Genomic DNA, 18,157 nt, shown 5'->3' with positions numbered 1-18,157 from the left:
GTATGTCTGAGGAACAGCAAGACGGTCCTGTGGCTGGAATCCAGTGAGTGAGAGGGCAGAGCAGGAGGTGGGGACAGAGAGTTCATGGGGGCCCAGTGGTATGGGACTGTTAAGGCCGTTGTCAGGATTTTTTTTTCACTCATGGGAGGGTTTTGAGCAGAAGGAGAGCCATGATCTGACCTCACCTGATCTGTGGTGAGAAACCAGCTCAGAGGCTATTACAGGAATCCAGGGGACAGTAGTGGTAGCTTGGATTAGGGAGGTAGCAGTGAAAGTGGTGAGGATTAGTTGGACTCTCCATACACTTTGAAGGCAAAGCTGACAGGTTTCTAATAGACTGATCATGGAGTGCAAGAGAAGGGTCAAGAATGGCAACAAGATTTTTGGCCTGAGCAATTAAAAGAATGGAATTGCCTTTACTGAGGTGGGGAAGACTGCGGGAGGACAGGTGTGCGGTTGGGCGGTTCATGGGATTAGGAGTTCAGCGTGGGGCCTGTCAAGTTTGACATGCCTGTTAGATATCCAAGTTGAGATGTCAAGCAGGCAGTTGGATAAAAAGTTGCTCTCATGGGTCATCGAGGGAAGGAAAATCAGTAGTATGAGTGGGGAACGGGATCAGTAGTGTGAGTGGGGAATGGGATCAGTAGTGTGAGTGGGGAATGGGATCAGTAGTGTGAGTGGGGAATGGGATCAATAGTGTGAGTGGAGGAATGGGATCAATGGTATGAGTGGGGAAGGGGATCAGTCGTATGAGTGGGGGAATGGGATGGGAGGGCTTAGCCTGCTTGGCAGAGCCATGTATGAACTCCGAGGATACAGACGCCTCAGAGTGGTCAAGTGGTCACGGGATCTAACTGGGTGGCTGGGAACCGAGTACAAGCTGGAGTCCAGGGCTGAGGGAAGAGGAGCCCTTGCCCCATTCTGGCCCCACGCCTCTTCCCAGGATCCCCTTCAGCAGCGAACAGCCTGGGCCATCAGCCAGCTGGCCACCAGGAGGTACCAGCCCGGCTGCAGGAGGGCCCGGGCCGAGTGGCCAGACTCAGGTAGCAGCTGCAGTTCAGCCCCTGTGTGCGCCATCTGCCTGGAGGAGTTCTCGGAGGGCCAGGTAAGGCAGGGCCGTGGTTCGCCTCCGTGACCAGGCTGGGGAGGGAGGCTGGAGCTTGGGGGAGGAAGCACTTAAGGCTGGTGTGAGTGCTCGAGCTGCATCTATGTCTTGTGTATCCTGCACAGACAGCCCTGAGGTTGGGTTATTTTCCTGGCTTTCCAGGGAAAGAGAACTACTGTTTGTTGAGTGTGTACCACGTGCCAGGCTCTGCAGTGGGTGCTTTAGAGGCATCGTCTCGTTTTAGTCTCGTGACAGTGAGGGGTGGGGGTAGATTAGTTTTTTAGCCTCATTTTACAGCAGAAAACTGTCTGTTAAGAAACTTGCCCAAGGTCATGCAGCTAAGTGGCAAAAGCCAGGTCTACTTGATATCAAAGCCCATACCGTTTCTGTCCTACTGTGAGGTCTTTGAAAGCAGATGGCGGCAGTAAGGAGAGGCCAGAGGGAGTCGGGGATGCCCTGCTTCCTGGCCACGGCTGTAGCTACAGACAGCTCTGGTTCAGACCCCTTGTTTTCTCCAGGAGCTACGGGTCATTTCCTGCCTCCATGAGTTCCATCGTACCTGTGTGGACCCCTGGCTGCATCAGCATCGCACTTGCCCCCTCTGCATGTTCAACATCGTAGGTAGGAGGTGGGCCAAGGACTCCCCTGTGTGCAGGCAGATGGGTCTAGAAGGGGCTTCCCTCTGGGCAAATGTTTTGCCTTGAAGCTGAGGAGAAGGCAGGACTGCCTCAGTTGTTCTTTAAGCTGTGCACTGCTCGAAGGGGCCTCATCTGAGGGGGCGGCCATTCCATTGCAGGCATCTTTATGATGTATTTTCATGACAACTTTGTTGATTTTAAATCTGACTGATTTGTTTGTTTGTTTGTTTATCTATTTATTTATTTTTGGCTGCGTTGGGTCTTTGTTGCTGCGCGCGAGCTTTTCTCTACTTGCGTTGAGCGGGAGCTACTCTTCGTTGCGCTGCGCGGGCTTCTCGTTGCGGTGCGTGGGCTTCTCACTGCGGTGGCTTCTCTTGTTGCGGAGCACAGGCTCTAGGTGCACGGGCTTCAGTAGTTGCGGCGCGAGCTCAGTAGTTGTGGCTCGCGGGCTCTAGAGCTCAGGCTCAGTAGTTGTGGTGCACGGGCTTAGTTGCTCCGTGGCATGTGGGATCTTCCCAGAACAGGGCTCAAACCCGTGTCCCCTGCATTGTCAGGCGGATTCTTAACCACTGTGCCACCTGGGAAGTCCAAGATTTGTATATTTATTATTTCATTTTTCTGGCAATAAAGTATCCTGTTTGAACAAAACCAGGATATTATGACAATCTTCTAAAAGATGAAAGTGAAGTATCTTGAGGAAAGAGAGCCTTTTTCTAATTCACCCAAAGGTGCAGTGTGGGCTAGCAGTGGCCCTGGGTGAAAGTCCCCAAAGGGCTGCTGGGAGGAGCAGGGCTTGCCCTGCACAGTGGGACTCCCAAGGAGACAACTGGCTGGAGGGAGCAAGGGCATCCCAGGGCCCAGGCAGGGTAGGAGCATCCTTGGTCGTCCAAACTCTGATGGAGCTTGCGGGCGATTCAGGCTCAGTAAGTAGGCTACAGCCTCTCTTTTCTGAATGTACCTCCTTCCGTTTGTGGAGTCGAACACCTGTGCTCTTGGTTCTCTCTTCCAGAGGGAGACTCGCTTTCTCAGTCCCTGGGACCGTCTAGATCTTACCAAGAACCAGGCCGAAGACTTCACCTCATTCGCCAGCATCCCGGCCATGCCCACTACCACCTGCCTGCTGCCTACCTGTCGGGCCCTTCCCGGAGTGCAGCGGCTCGGCCCACACGGCCTGGTCCCTTCCTACCATCCCAGGAGCCAGGCGTGGGCCCTCGGCACCACCGCCTCCCCAGAAGCGCACATCCCCGGGCTCCAGGTGAGCCACAGCGCCTGGCAGTGGCCCAGAGCCCCTCTGCGCAGGGCTGGGGGCTGAGCCACCTGCGGTGCACTTTGCAGCACCCTGCCACCTGCCCCATGCCCCCACGCCGGGCCAGGCCTCACGACAGCAGCGGGTCTGGAGAAAGCTACTGCACAGAACACAGCGGCTACCTGGCAGACGGGCCAGCCAGTGACTCCAGTTCAGGGCCCTGTCACGGCTCTTCGAGTGACTCAGTGGTCAACTGCACGGACATCAGCCTGCAGGGCATCCACGGCAGCAGTTCTACCTTCCGCAGCTCCCTGAGCAGTGACTTTGACCCCCTGGTGTACTGCAGCCCTGAAGGGGAGCGCCGGGGGGAGGAGGCTCAGCCTAGCATGGCCTCTCGGCCTCGTTCTTTGGACTCAGTGGTGCCCACAGGGGAAACCCAGGTTTCCAGCCATGTCCACTACCACCGCCACCGGCACCACCACTACAAAAAGCGTTTCCAGTGGCACGGCAGGAAGTCTGGCCCAGAAACTGGAGTCCCGCAGTCCAGGCCTGCCATTCCTCGGACACAACTCCAGCCAGAGCTGCCTTCACCCGATCCGCAAGCAGCCAGACCCAACCCAGCAGCCCCGTCAGGACAGCTCCCCAACCCACAACGGCCCAGGGCCCTCACCGAGCCAGCCCCTGGGCCAGCTGACGCCTCCAGCCCCAGCCCTGGTCCCAGCAGCCTCTTCCACTTGCAGAAGTCCAGCCTCTCTGTCCGACACACACAGAGGAAACGGCGGGGGAGTCCCTCAGAGCCCTCCCCAGCCTCTCGACCCCAGGACTTGACTGCACACCGAGTGTGCCAGAGTCTTCCCCATTATGGCCCCAGCCTGGCATATCCTTGGTCCCCAGAGGCCCACCCATTGATCTTTGGACCTCCGGGCCCGGACAGGAGGCTGCTACCAGAAACCTCAGGCCCTACTTACCCAAGTTCACAGCCGGTGTGGTTGTGTCTGACTACACGCCAGCCCCCAGGACCATACCCATCTGGGGAGGGGCCTTCCGAATGGAGTTCTGGCACCCCAGAGGGTAGGCCATGCCCTTACCCACACTGCCAGGTGCTGCCAGCCCAGCCTGGTGAGTTTTCAGGGGAAATGGGTCTGGTGGGGACAGGAGACTAGAGCTGGATATGGCAGAACGGGTGAAGTCATCCAAAGGGTTGATGGAAGCTGAGAAGGGTCCAACAGGGGTGACATTCAAAATAGTGGACAAGTGGCATAGTGTGGGATGCTGGCCCTGCCAGGTGTTGATCCTTTAGTTGCCAGGTCCTAGGGAGGTCTCAGGTGAGGTACCAGTGTGGCTGAGACACCAGAAAGTACTTGGGGTGGCTTGGGGCAGCAGCTCAATCGTGAGCGTTTCAATATTTTAAAAATTGGTACAGCTGAGCATATAGCTCAGTATTAGCTGTAAATACAAAGAAGACCAAGAACTGTTCCTTGCTCTTGAGGAAAGCATGGACAAATAGTTACTGAAAACCATAATCCCAGGCCACATGAGATCTTATAGGAGAAATAACTACAGATAACCATAATTCTGGGCTATATGAGAAGAGCTATGTGAATGATGCAAAAAGTTGTTCCCTTCTATGCATCTTTGTTAATAAGACTGACTTCATTTTCTTGGGGACTCAGTGCATCCCTATTACTGTATTGCAGCCAATGGTGATAATGTAAATCCTTGACTTTAACTGGGTGTTTATTTGCTCAAATCCTCCTCTTCCTCTTCCGGATCCCCCAACCCCTACTCTTCCCCATCTTTTCCCATTGGGTGGATGACACAGCTCTTTGCCTACAGCCATCACTAGGAGGACCCCTCTCTCTTCAAAGGTCCTGAAATATAAGACTTCGGGGTCTGGGAATCCTACAGGCAGGACCTGAGAGCTGCTATCATCCATCCATTCATTTCTTCCTTCCATTTTTCTTTCTGCGTTGTATGCTTGCTGTGTGCTAGGTTCCAGGCTCTGAGGACATGGAACTTGTCAACCAGGAGACCCAGGTCTGTGGAGAGATAGGCATGCAAGCTGTTATAGTATAGAAAACAATTGCTTCCATAGGGCCATGTAATGCAGATCTGGCCACGTGTTTTATGGTTCCTTTTGAATCCTGTCATGTGTATACTTCCATTGCTGCCGGTGCCAGACTGCTACCTCCCCTCTCTCTCTCAAACTCGTAACTGGTTTCAGTGCCTCCCTTTCCCCTGCTCTTCAGATCTAATCCACGCCAGGTTCTGTTAACCATGTCTCCACTAGCTTTACCATATTCTCCTCCAGTACTGATGGCCCCTGTCCATGTCTTAGGTGCAGCCTACAGATCGGGGCGGAAGCCTCCTGGCTCCTCCCTTCCCTCTCACAGGGCCTGAAGGCCGCGCACTGCACGTCAGGGTCGTGTCCTGCAGGGCCACGCAGCACCGTGATCCTGCTCACCTACCCTCCATTCTGCTGCCGGCGTCATCCTCCTCAAACAAACTCTCTAGACATCTTCAAATGTTCTGTTTTGTTCAGAGTAAAGAAAAATCCAACCTGGTTTGGCCTTCAAGGCCCTAGTACCAGCTAGCCCCCATCTTCCTTCCCAACCTTATTTTCCATTCTTCACCTTCCCTTCCCCTGCTCCAAGCTTTAGCCAAACTAGGTAAACACTTCCTGCAGTTTCTGCAGCCCAGAAGGTTCTGCTGCCTTCCTGTTCCCATAAATCTAATTCTTCCCTATTCCTGCAGGACCAGCTCATTTGTCTCCACTTTCAGGAAGCCCTTCTTGATGCTCCACTTGGACATGATCTTTCTCCTTCCGTGATTCATCTCTTATGACCCCAGGCCTGCCCCCAGTGGCATAATTGCCACTTACGTGCACACCTTTTCTCCTACAAGGTTGTCAGGTCCCTGCTTAGTCTTTTTGGTCTTCTGTTTGGCACATGGTAGCAGGCCAGATCCACAAGTGCTTAATAAATATTTACTGGGCGAATGAATGAATAGTAAGTATTGGTAACACACTGGTTGCTATCTATGTATCTCTTTCTCTAGATTCGTTTTTCTCTCCCCTGTGTCCCAACGGGGGCCCCTCTCAGCTTTCAGTCTGATCACCCTTCTGGACCCATTCCCTGCTCCTGCCTCTCTGTAGTTCCCTCCCAGCCATACTCTCTTGCCAGTGGAACAAGCAGAAGACTGGCCTGACCCTCAGTGACCTCTTTCCTCCTCTCTCTCTAAATGCAGGCTCAGAAGAGGAGCTCGAGGAGCTGTGTGAACAGGCCGTGTGAGGTGTTCAGGTCAAGCTCCAACCAAGAGTGCTCGCCAGACGACTCAGGGCCCTACCTGGCACAGAGTCCTGCTCCGGAGAAAAGAAAGGACCTCAGAAAACACCCCTCTTCTTTGCCATACTTCCTGGAGCCACTGGCAGAGGGGTGGTGATGGTGGGCGGCAGGAGGTGCTGTCTTCTGCTCCCAGCTCCAGACCTTGTCTGCAGAACCATCTGCAGTGCAGCAAGCCTGTGTCCAGCCAGGCAACCAGCTACCACTTGTGCGGGTTGGCCCCCCTGCAGGCTGGGACTTTTTGAGAGCAGGAAGCTAGGTACGGGTACATAGGTGTTATAAAGGTGGTGCTCCTTCCCCAGCCCCAGCAGGTCTCCTCTCCCTCATTCCAAGCCTCATGTTCATACCAGCAAACGGGTCCAGCTGAATGCATGACCCTTCTCACCTCCTTCCTTGGGAGAGTCCTGCACACCGGCTTTGGCTCCTCCTTGGTAAGGCTGCTGCATCAGCGGCAACCCTGGTTTTTATCATTTTCCTTCTTTGCGAAAAGATCAGGAGCATAGGTGAGCCCTGAGCGCTAAAAAGGGGGGCTTTGCAGCTTCACCAGGCAGGGCCTCCCCTGGTGCATAAGGGAGGATGTTTTTCCCTCCTTGTCCGTACTTGTCAGATCCACTATATTAAGTCAGAGGGGAAGCCAGGGTGTGCAGTTCTGTCCCTGAGGTGGTACAGCACCTTGAAGAAACTGGGTCGAAGCCTCTGATCGTCAAACTCCCTTGTCACTCCAGCAGCCTCAGTTCCTCTGGGGGTCGGGGTGAGGGTAGTGGGAAGGGAATAGCTCTTCCTTGGGGACGGCCTATCTCAAAGTCCCAAAGTAGGCGGAAAGAAGAGGATTTCTGCTGGACTTTATTTAGGAAGAGGAAGGAAGGAATGAAGGTAGAAAAGGCAAAATTACAGCTGAACAAGGAAGTTTTCTCTGGGCGTTTTCTCTCAGACCAGGGATAGGGAACGGGAGAACAAAGGAGAGGTAATATGGGGCCCTTGGGATTAGATGGCCCAGAGGCCCGGCTTCCCAGTATAAGCCATGCAGGCCAGAGACACACAGGAAGGAGTGGAGTTGGAGCAGGAAGCCTGGCCTGGGCAGCTGGTATCGAGTGGGCAAGGGCTGAGGGGCCTCCTCAGGGTGACATGCACCCCAGGGCAGTTGGACCATTGCTGGCCCCTCAGGCATTATCCCATTTGGAATGTGAATGTGGGAGCAAAGTGGGCACAGGACCCCACCTGGGAATCTTCTTCCCTCAAAGTCAGTGGGGAACTAGCACCTAGGCACCCACGTGGGTATTTATATCTAAACAGACAGAAAGACGCTTGAATCAGGCACTATGTTGAGAAATGTATTTATTTGCTAATATATTTATCCATAAATTCGATCTGGTCTCGTCGTTTTCTTCTGTCATGACTGTCACTCAGGTAACAACTTTGTGTTCTACGTGGGCAAAGATAAATTATTCCTGATATCAGAGGCTAGGCTCTGATTTATGAAAGGACAGAGTACAGTGGTGGGCTTGGCTTGTAAGCCCCTAAAAGTGTGGTTTAGTGAGATCAGGGAAAGAGAAAGCATGACTGGATTCTCATTGTGGTTCAGTGCGTTATCTGTACTATTATTGTACTGTTTACTTCACACTCTATAATGCTTCAGTGACTTTCTTTGTGACCCTGGGCAAATACTCAGATATATTTGAGTATACTCAAATACCCTGGTGCCTTTTTCCACCCATGAAATGGGCCCACTTCACGGAGTTGTTAGAGAGCTCCCGTGAGACAACAGAGTGAACTGTGTTCCAAGGTAGAAAGTATGCAGTGATAGAGAACATGCTAACCCCAGTCACAGAGCCCATCTGAGCACGACATGGCACGGGCACCAGCAGCAGACCGGTCTTGAAGAAGCTCAGTTTCAATTTAGGAGGCCTGCTTGGGAAGATAGAGCAGCAGGGCCTGGAACTATTTATATCCCAAAGCTCCAATTCAGATAAACACAAATGACTGTCCTCTGCCTACACACGAGGCTATTGTGAGGATCAACAGACCTGGTGCTACTGTAGGTATGAAGAATTCCACAGGGCCTGGAGAGGCCTTTGCTCTCCTCCTCACAAAGCACATTTTCCCTTTCTGCTTCTCCAGGAAAGGTATGTTAGAGGTGGTCGTTGTCTGGTGCCCAGTTCTGAACCAGAGAGAAAGGCATTTAGCATCCCATAGGGTGAAATTTAAAAAAAAACCAAAAACGACACAATCTCCTACAGATGATCTGAAGTAAAGGAACTGTATCTAAATGCTAAAAGCTGCACAAAGCGTAAATTATCAGCTGGAACGTGGAAACATACATAAAGAGCTTTTAGAAATAATTAAATATGCATTTTTCTGGCCTTCCGCTCACCGGCCAGCGTTCCTGTGGACGCAAATGGAAACCCAATCACGTTCCCTCCCTGTTAAGGAGGGGGGCGGCCCCTGGATTTCTTTTCGTCTCTGCAGAGATAATCCACAGGGAGACAGTGGACTCGCTGGCCCTGCGCTTTTGAGACGGGAAGACAAAAAAGAATCTCCGCTGTCATCCAGGATCCTTCAGGGGACCGGCAGCCCGGTGCCAGCGGCCTAGATCAAATGGTCCGCGCGCCGTGATTCCGCCCGGGTCGCGGCGCGCTCCCGCGCAGGCGCCAACCGCGCCGCACCTCCCCCACGGGCCCCGCCCACAGGCCCAACGGCCGCCCAGCCTCGCCCTCGCGCCGGCCCAGGTGGCGGGGGCGCGCGCCGGCCCAGGTGACTCCCGGCCGGCCCCGCCTCCTGGCGGGAGAAACCATCTCCTAAGGCGGGGGGAGAGGCGGGGCCGGCGGCCTCCCGCGCCGGAAGAGGAAGTCTGGGGCACCGGAAGTGCGGGCATTCTGGGTAATTTGCTATTTACTTCCTGCGAGAGAAGGTTGTGGCTCTTTCATTCGCTGTTCTTCCGTGGGAGAAGATGGCCCTGGAGACGGTGCCGAAAGACCTGCGGCATCTGCGGGCTTGTTTGCTGTGTTCGCTGGTCAAGGTGTCTGTGGGCGACCTGGTTGTACGGGCGATGGGGGACCAAGCTGGGGGAAAGTTGGGTGGAACAGGGCTACGGGAACAGTGAAGAGAGAAGTCAGGTCCAGGACACAGGAGGTGGCAGGGGAACGTGGGAAGCAGCAGGAGGCCATCGTTTAAGTCGGTAGGAACGCAGGCAAGTCTTGCAGCCGTGGGCATGGGCGTTCTCACATGCCTTTGCAACTTCAGCTCTCAGCACAGGCCTGACCCTTTACAGACGTTCAGTGAACTTCTGTTGGAGCCGAAGGACATTAGGAATTGGAGGAGGGTGGGGATCTGCAGCTGAGGGAAGGACATTAGGAATTGGAGGAGGGTGGGGATCTGCAGCTGAGGGAGTAGTCGGAGAAGGTACCTGACCCCAAGGAGATTTAGGGAAAGGAATAGGTAAAACGCAATTGGGAACAAGAGAAGGATTGTGAGAGTGGAACTTAGGAAAGGGGCTGTAGGAATGGTGGGTGGGGGACCTGATGAGACAGAACCAACATAGGGAGTCTTGTACTTGACCAGGTAAAAGTATGGAGAAAGCTGTTTTTTCTTTTCGCCTTGTTCATGCTCACCTCTCTCCTTTTTTCCCCCTCCCAGACTATAGACCAGTTTGAATATGATGGCTGTGACAATTGTGATGCATACCTTCAGATGAAGGGTAACCGAGAGATGGTATATGACTGCACCAGCTCTTCCTTTGATGGGTAAGCCCTTTAGATTGCTGCATTCATTCTTTTACATTACCCGCATCCCACCAAGTAAATGTGGACAGACTCTTGAGACCCTAATCCTAGTTGGTCTCAAAGTTATTTTGAGACACACTAGTCCTATGCTGTCCAGTACAGTAGCCACTAGCCATGTGTGGCATTGAGTACCTGAAATGTGGCTAGTCCAAATTGAGATATGCTTACCTGTAATATGTACACTGGATTTCAAAGACTCAGCACAAGGAAAAAGAATGTAAAATGTCTTGACTTTTTTTGTTTTAATCACATGCCAGAATAATAATACTTTGAATATGTTGGGTTAAATGAAATATATTATTGAAGTTAATTTCACCTTTTGTCTTTACTCCTTTAACATGGCTACAGAAAATTTTAAAAATGACTTGCATGGCTTTCATTATATTTCCACTGGACAGGTCTTCACTAGACTATTAGCTCATTGCTGATAGGGACTGTTTATGTCATGCACCATGACCTGGCATAGGGCCTGGAAGGTGGTGGATACTTAATACACATTTGTTGAATGTATGAAGATCCTTTTTGAAAATGAAGGGTAAATTTTGGCCCCAAAGCTGATGCTTTTAGATATCTCTAAGAGGCCCTAAGAGAAAAGTTTTCCCTTGGTGAGATTGCCCAGTGGGGGGAAGGGGAATGAGAGAAGTGTAAGTGGCTAGGTCTCAATTTTCCTTCCCCAAGGGAGGAGCTAGAGGGCAGTATTCTTTGGGGGTTAAGTTTCTTTTGGTTTCTAGGCCAATTAAGGGTCTACATGCAAACTGGGCCCAAACCAGTGCTTGCTAAAGTTCCTTCAAGGTGGACCAACTTCATTCCTCCTTTGTTTGCCTTTAAGGAAGAGTAAAGGATTGAGCAAAACAGATGTTGTCATGGAACCTTTACTTCGTACATATGTACACATGCGTGTGCACACTCAGATACTCCAGTTCTTTCATTCGTTAGCACTGTTACCATCCAGTGCTAACAAATGAATGGACTCCCATCTGTGGCTGCTGTGAGAGACAGCAAGAGTTACACAATGAGATACTTAAAAGTAAGAGAGACACTGTGTAAAGTTTCATATGTTAGGATTTTGGGTTTTTTTTGTTTAAAATCTGGTAAAATATACATAAAATTTTTTTGCCATTTTTAAGTGTAGAATTCATTCAACGGCATTAAATATATTCATATTTTTGTGCAACTATTACCACCATCTATCTCCAGAACTTTTTTTTTTTTCTTTTGCCACACTAGGGATCAAACTTGCGCCCCCTGCATTGGAAGGGTGGAATGTTAACCACTGGACCGCCAGGGAAGTCCCTCTGGAACTTTTTTCATCTTCTCATTTCCTCCTCCCCGCAGCCCCTGGCAACCACCATTTTACTTTCCCTGTGAATTTGATTAGTCTAGGTACTTCCTGTAAGTGGAATCGTACAATATTTGTCCTTTTGTGATTGGCTCATTTCACGTAGCATAATGTCTTAAAGGTTTATCCATATTGTAGCATGTGTCAGAATTTCCTTTTTAAGCTTAATAATATCCCATTTTATGTATATACCAAATTTTATTTATCTGTGCATCTATTGATGGACACGTGGATTGCTTCTACCTTTTGGCTGTTAGGAATAATGCTACCATGAACATGGCTTTACAAATACCTGTTCAGGTCCCTGCTTTCACGTCTTTGGGGTATATATCCAGAAGTGGAATTGCTGGATTATTCTATGTTTAACATTTTGAGGAACTGCGATACTGTTTTCTATAGCAGCAGCATTTTACATTCCCACCAGCAGAGTACAAGGGTTCCAGTTTCGCCACATCCTTGTCAGCACTTGTTACTTTCTTTTTTGTTTTGTTTTTGATAATAGCTGTCCTGTTGGGTGTGAAGTGGTATCTTATTATGGTTTTGATTTGCATTTCCTTAATGATTAATGATGTTGAGCATTTTTTCATGTGCTTATTGGCCATTTATATATCTTCTTTGGCAAAAAGTCTCTTCAAATATAATTCAGTTATAAAAACTTGGAAATAACTACAGCTTCTAAGCAAGAAGTGTCTGAGGACTCCATCTTTGGGCCACGGTTCTGGGTTTTACGTTAAGTGACAACTCTGATATTGTTAGTGTCTTACTAAAGGATTGTCAGAGAGTTCTGAAGCATGCTATGTTCAATTAAAAAACAAAAGGTTATGACCATTTATCAGAGCCTGGGCATAATAGCTGCACGTGTCCAGGTTAAGCTGTCATTGTCTTCGAGTTCCTTAAGAGTTGAGTTGATGATGAGAACTGAGCAAGTAGAGTTTTTTTCCCATTTTTGAATGAGGTTTTTGGTTTTTTGTTGTTGAGCTGTAGGAGTTATTTATGTATTCTGGGGCATATTAGGATTTGAAGAGTGAGTATATCAAAGGCTAAAGGAGATCAGAGGAGGGCTTGATGAACTCAGCCAGAAGTGGAGGAGATAGCATATGAGTCAGGCTCTTAATTAAGGAAAGAAGTACAGGATTTTTGAGGAGGTTGAGATGAGAGAAAGGTAGAAAAAGCATTCTAAACAAAGGGACTGACCTGAGCAAAGGCATGGGGTGGGAAAACCAGGGTATGTTTGGAGAATGGTGGGAATTCTGTTTAGGTTAAATCATAAGGTTGGATAACAGACACTGTAAGGCTGGAAGGATAGATTGTGAAGGACAGAGGAGAATATACTTTTGGTGAGGAGAACAGCCTGCATACGTGCCTACCCCAGGTTGGTCTGCCAGGCCAGGGCAAGTATTACCCTACCTGCCACCCCTGGAGGTGGGGTCAGTTCCACTCAAAGCATATGGCTGAGAATGTAGGATTTGGATGGGGAGGGAGGCTTCCCAAATAAGAATCCAGGATTGCTACCAAGAGAAGGGGGAATGGATACTGAGGAGGCAGTCAACAAACACCAGTGCCTAGTACAGATCTGTCACAGGAGGCAATCAGTAAGTATTTGATCGAATGGGGGAATGACAAAAGTGACCTCTGTAGCTTCTTTTTTTTTTTTTTTAATTGGGATATAGTGACCTCTGTAGCTTCTGAAAGCACCTGAAGCTTACCTGTCATGCTCAGTAGCAGGCTCTGGCCCTTGCTTAGCCTCTGTTGCCTGTGCTCTGGGATTAGAGCTACCCTGAGAAGAATGATTAGGATAATAAAGGAGAGCTAATGTTTACTTAGCACCTACTCTGTGCTAGGGTTTTTCATGTATTAGCTCAACCTTCTAGTTTCACCTTATTGATGAAATTCTGAGGGAGGTCTCCATACGTGTGTCAGGCTGTACAGCTCATTAAAGGCAGAGCTTGCTTAAGTCTAACTTGTTTCTAGTAAGAGGACCCATTGTTTTGACTCACCCTCCCCTTTGCACTAGGCTCCAGTGCTCAGTGGTTGTGTTGGTTGTAATCAGTAATGCTATCTACCTCAAAAGCTGTCCCATTTCCCAGGGAATCGGTAGGCGAAGGATGCTTTTGAGCATGGCGAGATAGTCTTTGGGGGATGATGACTGACCTGTGAGTGGTGGGCCAGGGACATAAGTGCAAAGGACCTTTGTCAGTACTAGCTCTGAGTCAGTCCCTTCCCAGCACTAGAAGTTAGTTTCCCCAGCTTTCTGGTAGAAACTCAATACTTGGCTTTTTCCTAGGTTTCCTCTCCCAGAACTGTTGTGCTGGCTGGGAACAGAGTAAAGCAGGGGAGGGGGCAGTTCCCTTGGTCTCTCTGTTCTCTAGTAGAGGCAACTCAGGCTGACTCTCTGTTTCTTTCCCCTTTCTAGAATCATTGCGATGATGAGTCCAGAGGACAGCTGGGTCTCCAAGTGGCAGCGAGTCAGTAAGTGTCTCCCTTTCTCTTTATCTTGGCCTGGTTGTGTTGTCAGGGCCAGGGTGCGGGTGGGGGAGTCTTCAATCAGTGGGTAGGTGGCCCCAGAGTGAGAACGATGGGGTTGGAGGAAAGCCAAGGAAAGTGTCCTGTGTCCTGTCATTTAACACTTAGAGCCAAAAGAAGTGATTGCTCTTCTCTGGGAGTTGGCGGCATTTCTTTCATTTTTAGCTTAAGCTTCCATTTGGTCTTTAGTTGTAACTCACTCTTAAACTGCAGTCTCTTTTCTTCTCTTTCAGGTAACTTTAAGCCAGGTGTGTATGCAGTGTCAGTCACTGGTCGCCTGCCCCAAGGTAATAATAATCATAGTAATGGCCAGTGTTCATTTACTGCGCCAAGCTCTATGGAAGTTTCTTATGTGAATTAATGCCAGTCCTCACAACTCTATGAGGGAAAGCAAATCTCAGAGAGGCTAAATAACTTGTCCAAGGTCACCCAGCTAGTAAGTAACAAGCCAGAATTTGGGGACCCAGGCATCCTGGCTCTAGAACCCTTGCTTTTGACAACTACAATGTGTCTCTCTTTTTCTTCTCATTCTTAACCAAGTCATTGCCAAGCACTTGCCTGGATCTTCAAGGGTGACAAGTCAACCACGCAGTTCGGTTGATGAGCAGTCCAGGAACTCCAGTTTGCTTAGAGCACGCCACCCCTTCCCCTCACCAAGTGGTACCCGAGGGACCTTTCTTATCTTCTGGAGTCTTCTTCCCTCACAGAGCTGTTTCTTTTCATGCTGCAGGAATTGTGCGGGAGCTGAAGAGTCGAGGAGTGGCCTACAAATCCAGAGACACAGCCATAAAGACCTAGCAAGATGCACGGCCGCCAGCGTCTTTGCTCCTCGTCTCTGCCTCTGCTTATTTTTTGTTGTGAAACTAAATGGGCAGAACTTCAAATATGTGCCGCCCTCCGATTCTGAGATTCAGCAGACTGTTGAGAGAGCAGCACAGTGTGTCCCTGGGCCATTTTACCTTCTCTGGACTGCTGTGGGGTGGGAGTGGTTTGGGTTGGTGGATTAGCGGAGACTGAATTCACGGGGAGTAGGATGCTGGCCTTGCTACCCACAGCCCGGGGCTGCGCCCTTGCGCATGGGCAGGACTCTTGGTCAGATGCCAGCAAACATGAACCCCTAGGAATGCTCTGAAGCCCGTAACAGATGCCTTGCCTCCCTCTTCCTTTGTCTTAACTGGGCACAGTAAGAACTCGTTGCCCAGTAAGCATCTTCCCAGAGCAGCAGAGGCCCTTCTGCTCCTCTTTATCTGTCTCTGAGCCTCCAGGATTGTAGCCTTTCTAGTGAGCTTCCCTGGGTCTCAGCGGTCTGCTGTCCTGAGTCTAGGCAACCCCGTCAGCCTGGTAGTCCTGGTGTCTGGTGGTTGCAGCCTGCTGCCCTCTAGACCTGGCGCAGCAGGTGTCCCTTGAAGAAATCCTGAGGCTTCTTCGTATTACTTGCCCTTGACCATGTTTAAAACCTTTTTTTTCCTTCTTTGTTTTCTTCTTTTTTCTATTCTTCCTATACCTTAGGCCCGCCAGTGACGCCCATGACCCGCCCCTCCCCTACTTTCCTGCGTTTCCCTAACTGGAGACCCTCAGGTTGCTGCTGGGTCTTGGTCTGGCAAGTTCGTGCCTCTCCTTTTCTCTCTGGCCTAGTAAGAGGGCCTTGAGTGATGTCACGGTATTGGCCAAGGTGAGTTATTTGTTTTGGAATTAAATATTTACCATAAATTCTCATTTACTTAAATTTCCACAGAAATTCCTGTTAAGTGTCCCCATTTTTATTTCCCTAAGTTTCTTGTTCCCCATCTGCAAAACGAAAGTGATTACATCCTGTTTACCTCAGGATTTTTGTGATTATAAAAATAAAGCAATGTGAAAATTCTGTAACTTAAGTTTTATAAAAGGTAAAACTCATTTGCTCTCCTTTATCAGTCATTCTTCAGTATATGCAGCACGTATACATACAATCCGCCAAAACAGTGGGGGAAGTGCCTGGAACGGCGCGCAGGCGGAGCTCTGACTCGGGCACGGGCGCCTGCGCTGGGGCTTTTGGCGTCTTAGCCGCCTGGTGTTGCTAGCGAGTCAGTGTCTCCTGTTACCTGTGACCTGCACGGTGTGGGAAGGAGGCAGAGATGCTCTGCCCCTCCGGTGACCCTCCCAGGCCCAGGGGAGGAAGCTGGGACTGGCGCAGGCGCTCGTGTCACCACTCACGGGTCCTGTCAAACCAGAACCGTTGTCTCTGACGCCTTCAAGCCCAGGGAGGGTCTGTTAACCCCAGTCCCAACTGAGCTTTTCCAGGACTTTCCCAGCGCGGCACGCTGAGCTCCAGGGGTGGCGGTTTGTGTCGTTCAGTTTCAATCCGAAAGAAGCCTTGGGAAACAACCCCACCGGGCCAGAGTTTACGTCCCGGAGGGAAGACGTGGGTGTTAGCAAGAGTGCCGGGGCCCCGCAGCCGACACCCAACTTTCACTGGCTTCCTCAGAAAGCCCCTTGGAAATCCCCAGCCGCCGTCCCGCGCGTCTGACCCGGACGTGGCTGCTCGGCGACAATGGAAACAGTTGCGGGGGGCGGGGACAAGAGGGGCTGTGCGCAGATAACCACACTCAGGCCGCCTCAGCCCCACACCCGGCGGCGCCCCAACTGTCAGCCTCGCCGGAAGCGGAAGACAGGCTCTGGCGGCTGTGGGGGAGGGCGGCCGGCCGCAGTGCCCGGGTCTCAGGCTCCGTGCGCCCCGCCGCCTCTGCCGGGCGCTTGGCGGTCCAGACGGCCGCCGAGGCGCTGGAGTCCTGTCCCCTGCGGGGAACCCCGAGAAGCTGAAGCACGGACCGTTGCCTCTCTCCCCGCGAGTGAGCGGCGCTGTGGGCGAGGGGAGGTTTCGGGCGCCGGCGTCCCCGTGCATGAGGGCTGCGCCCCGCCTGGAAGCCCGTCGAAGTCTCAGCCCCATTGTGACTGCTGAGGTCCCACATCTGCCCGAAGCTCTCAGTCTCCTGCGTAGTAGTCTGGCTTCTCTCGTTGAGCAAGGCGAGGCTCTCCCCGGTTCAACAAGGGCAGACTCAGGTCACAAACAGTAGTGGCCCGGCTGCCTTCCCCCTGCCTGCCTGTTCCTCATTCTTCACCCGCTGCCCCCCACAGGCCGTGGGGTTAGGGTCTCCCCCAAACGGAGGGGCTAAGCGGCAGTGCGTGCAGCCTCCAGCCCAAAGCAGGGGTTGGTAGCTGATAGAACAAGGGTCAGAACATTCTGGTCTTGGAGGGAGCGGTTCTCCCAAGAGTAATGGGACGGGCTGGTGAGGGCCTAAACTCAGGCTGGGCTCTTCAGGTTTAGGGACTGAGGCCTCACTCCTCCGGCATGGCCATTGCCTTCATGGTGCCAGCCTGTCTATAACCTGCTGTTAATTCTCAAGTCCCCTTCCTGACACCTGGGGTGTGTGTGTGTAAAAGAGACAGGTAGAAAATGTTTAAGAACAGACTAATAACATCTCACTTTGTCTGGAAGTCTGGTTCATGCTTGGTATCCGTAAAGCCTTTCATTTAAATAGCATTTTACAAGTCGACAAGGGGGCTTTCACATCCATTATCTTATTTGATCCCCAAAAGCCCCTGTGCCAAAGTTAACATCCTTAGGTAATGATGCAGAGGCTGAGGCTCAAAGAGTTAAAGCGACTTGGCCATGATCAAGTAGTGGAGGCTTAGCTCAAGACATGCCTTGCCCACCTCCGGTTTAGGGCTGCGTTCTGACATAGTTCTCCCCAAACGCAGCAGCTTTGCTCCCTTCATGATTTTTCCACAGAACCAGCAAGCTGCATGTGCCTGCGCACTGAGCCGCCCCAACCCCCCTACTCCCACCACCTACAATCGCTAGGTCTCAAGTCTAAAACTAGCCGGAGAGGGGGAGGCAGAGTGGGGAAATGGCCAGAGAGGAGAAACTCGGGATTTACTCAAGGATCCCTGTGCAGAGCATCGGGAAACTGGTCCAGTCCTCCAATTCCTGCCTGGCTGCATCTTCTGTTCCATTCCATCAGCTCTTGGGTACCTGCTGGCCTGTGCCAGGTCTCTCCAACCTCTCCTGCTTTTTTTCTACTCGCCACCTTCCTCCACCTGCAGCCCAGCTATGGCCCCTTCACACTCCACTGGAACTAGCGGCAGTGTCCCTGTCTCTCAGCCCTGCTGCTTCCACCACCCACTAGCCCTGACTTTTCTAAGTCAC

General features: G+C 51.2%; 2 protein-coding genes across 3 annotated transcripts in view; both read left to right on the top strand.

Moving 5' to 3' along the window:
* Positions 1 to 7,697, top strand: part of RNF43 (ring finger protein 43) — a 61,047-nt gene extending 53,350 nt beyond the window's left edge. The window contains exons 6-9 of the mRNA XM_036838259.1: positions 944 to 1,105; positions 1,624 to 1,726; positions 2,753 to 4,108; positions 6,236 to 7,697. Coding sequence (XP_036694154.1) covers positions 944 to 1,105; positions 1,624 to 1,726; positions 2,753 to 4,108; positions 6,236 to 6,279 — 1,665 coding nt within the window. The 3' untranslated portion in view covers positions 6,280 to 7,697. The remainder of the gene's footprint in view (positions 1 to 943; positions 1,106 to 1,623; positions 1,727 to 2,752; positions 4,109 to 6,235) is intronic.
* Positions 7,698 to 9,228: 1,531 nt separating this feature from the next.
* SUPT4H1 (SPT4 homolog, DSIF elongation factor subunit) lies at positions 9,229 to 15,835 on the top strand. Of its 2 annotated transcripts, none has more exons than XM_036838216.1 (5): positions 9,229 to 9,346; positions 9,964 to 10,070; positions 13,862 to 13,917; positions 14,205 to 14,258; positions 14,702 to 15,835. In XM_036838216.1, exons 1-5 carry the CDS (start codon positions 9,278 to 9,280, stop codon positions 14,767 to 14,769), a joined length of 354 nt encoding a protein of 117 aa, XP_036694111.1. In that variant the 5' UTR covers positions 9,229 to 9,277; the 3' UTR covers positions 14,770 to 15,835. The 2 variants fall into 2 exon arrangements, with proteins under 2 accessions (XP_036694111.1, XP_036694112.1); XM_036838217.1 differs by having other exon boundaries at positions 9,235 to 9,346; positions 14,205 to 14,219.
* The last annotated feature ends 2,322 nt before the right edge of the window (positions 15,836 to 18,157 follow it).

Source organism: Balaenoptera musculus, chromosome 20 (genome assembly GCF_009873245.2).
Source record: "Balaenoptera musculus isolate JJ_BM4_2016_0621 chromosome 20, mBalMus1.pri.v3, whole genome shotgun sequence".
Taxonomy (NCBI): domain Eukaryota; kingdom Metazoa; phylum Chordata; class Mammalia; order Artiodactyla; family Balaenopteridae; genus Balaenoptera; species Balaenoptera musculus.
Note: the sequence above shows the minus strand (reverse complement) of the source record. Positions and strands in the feature narration are given on the sequence as shown.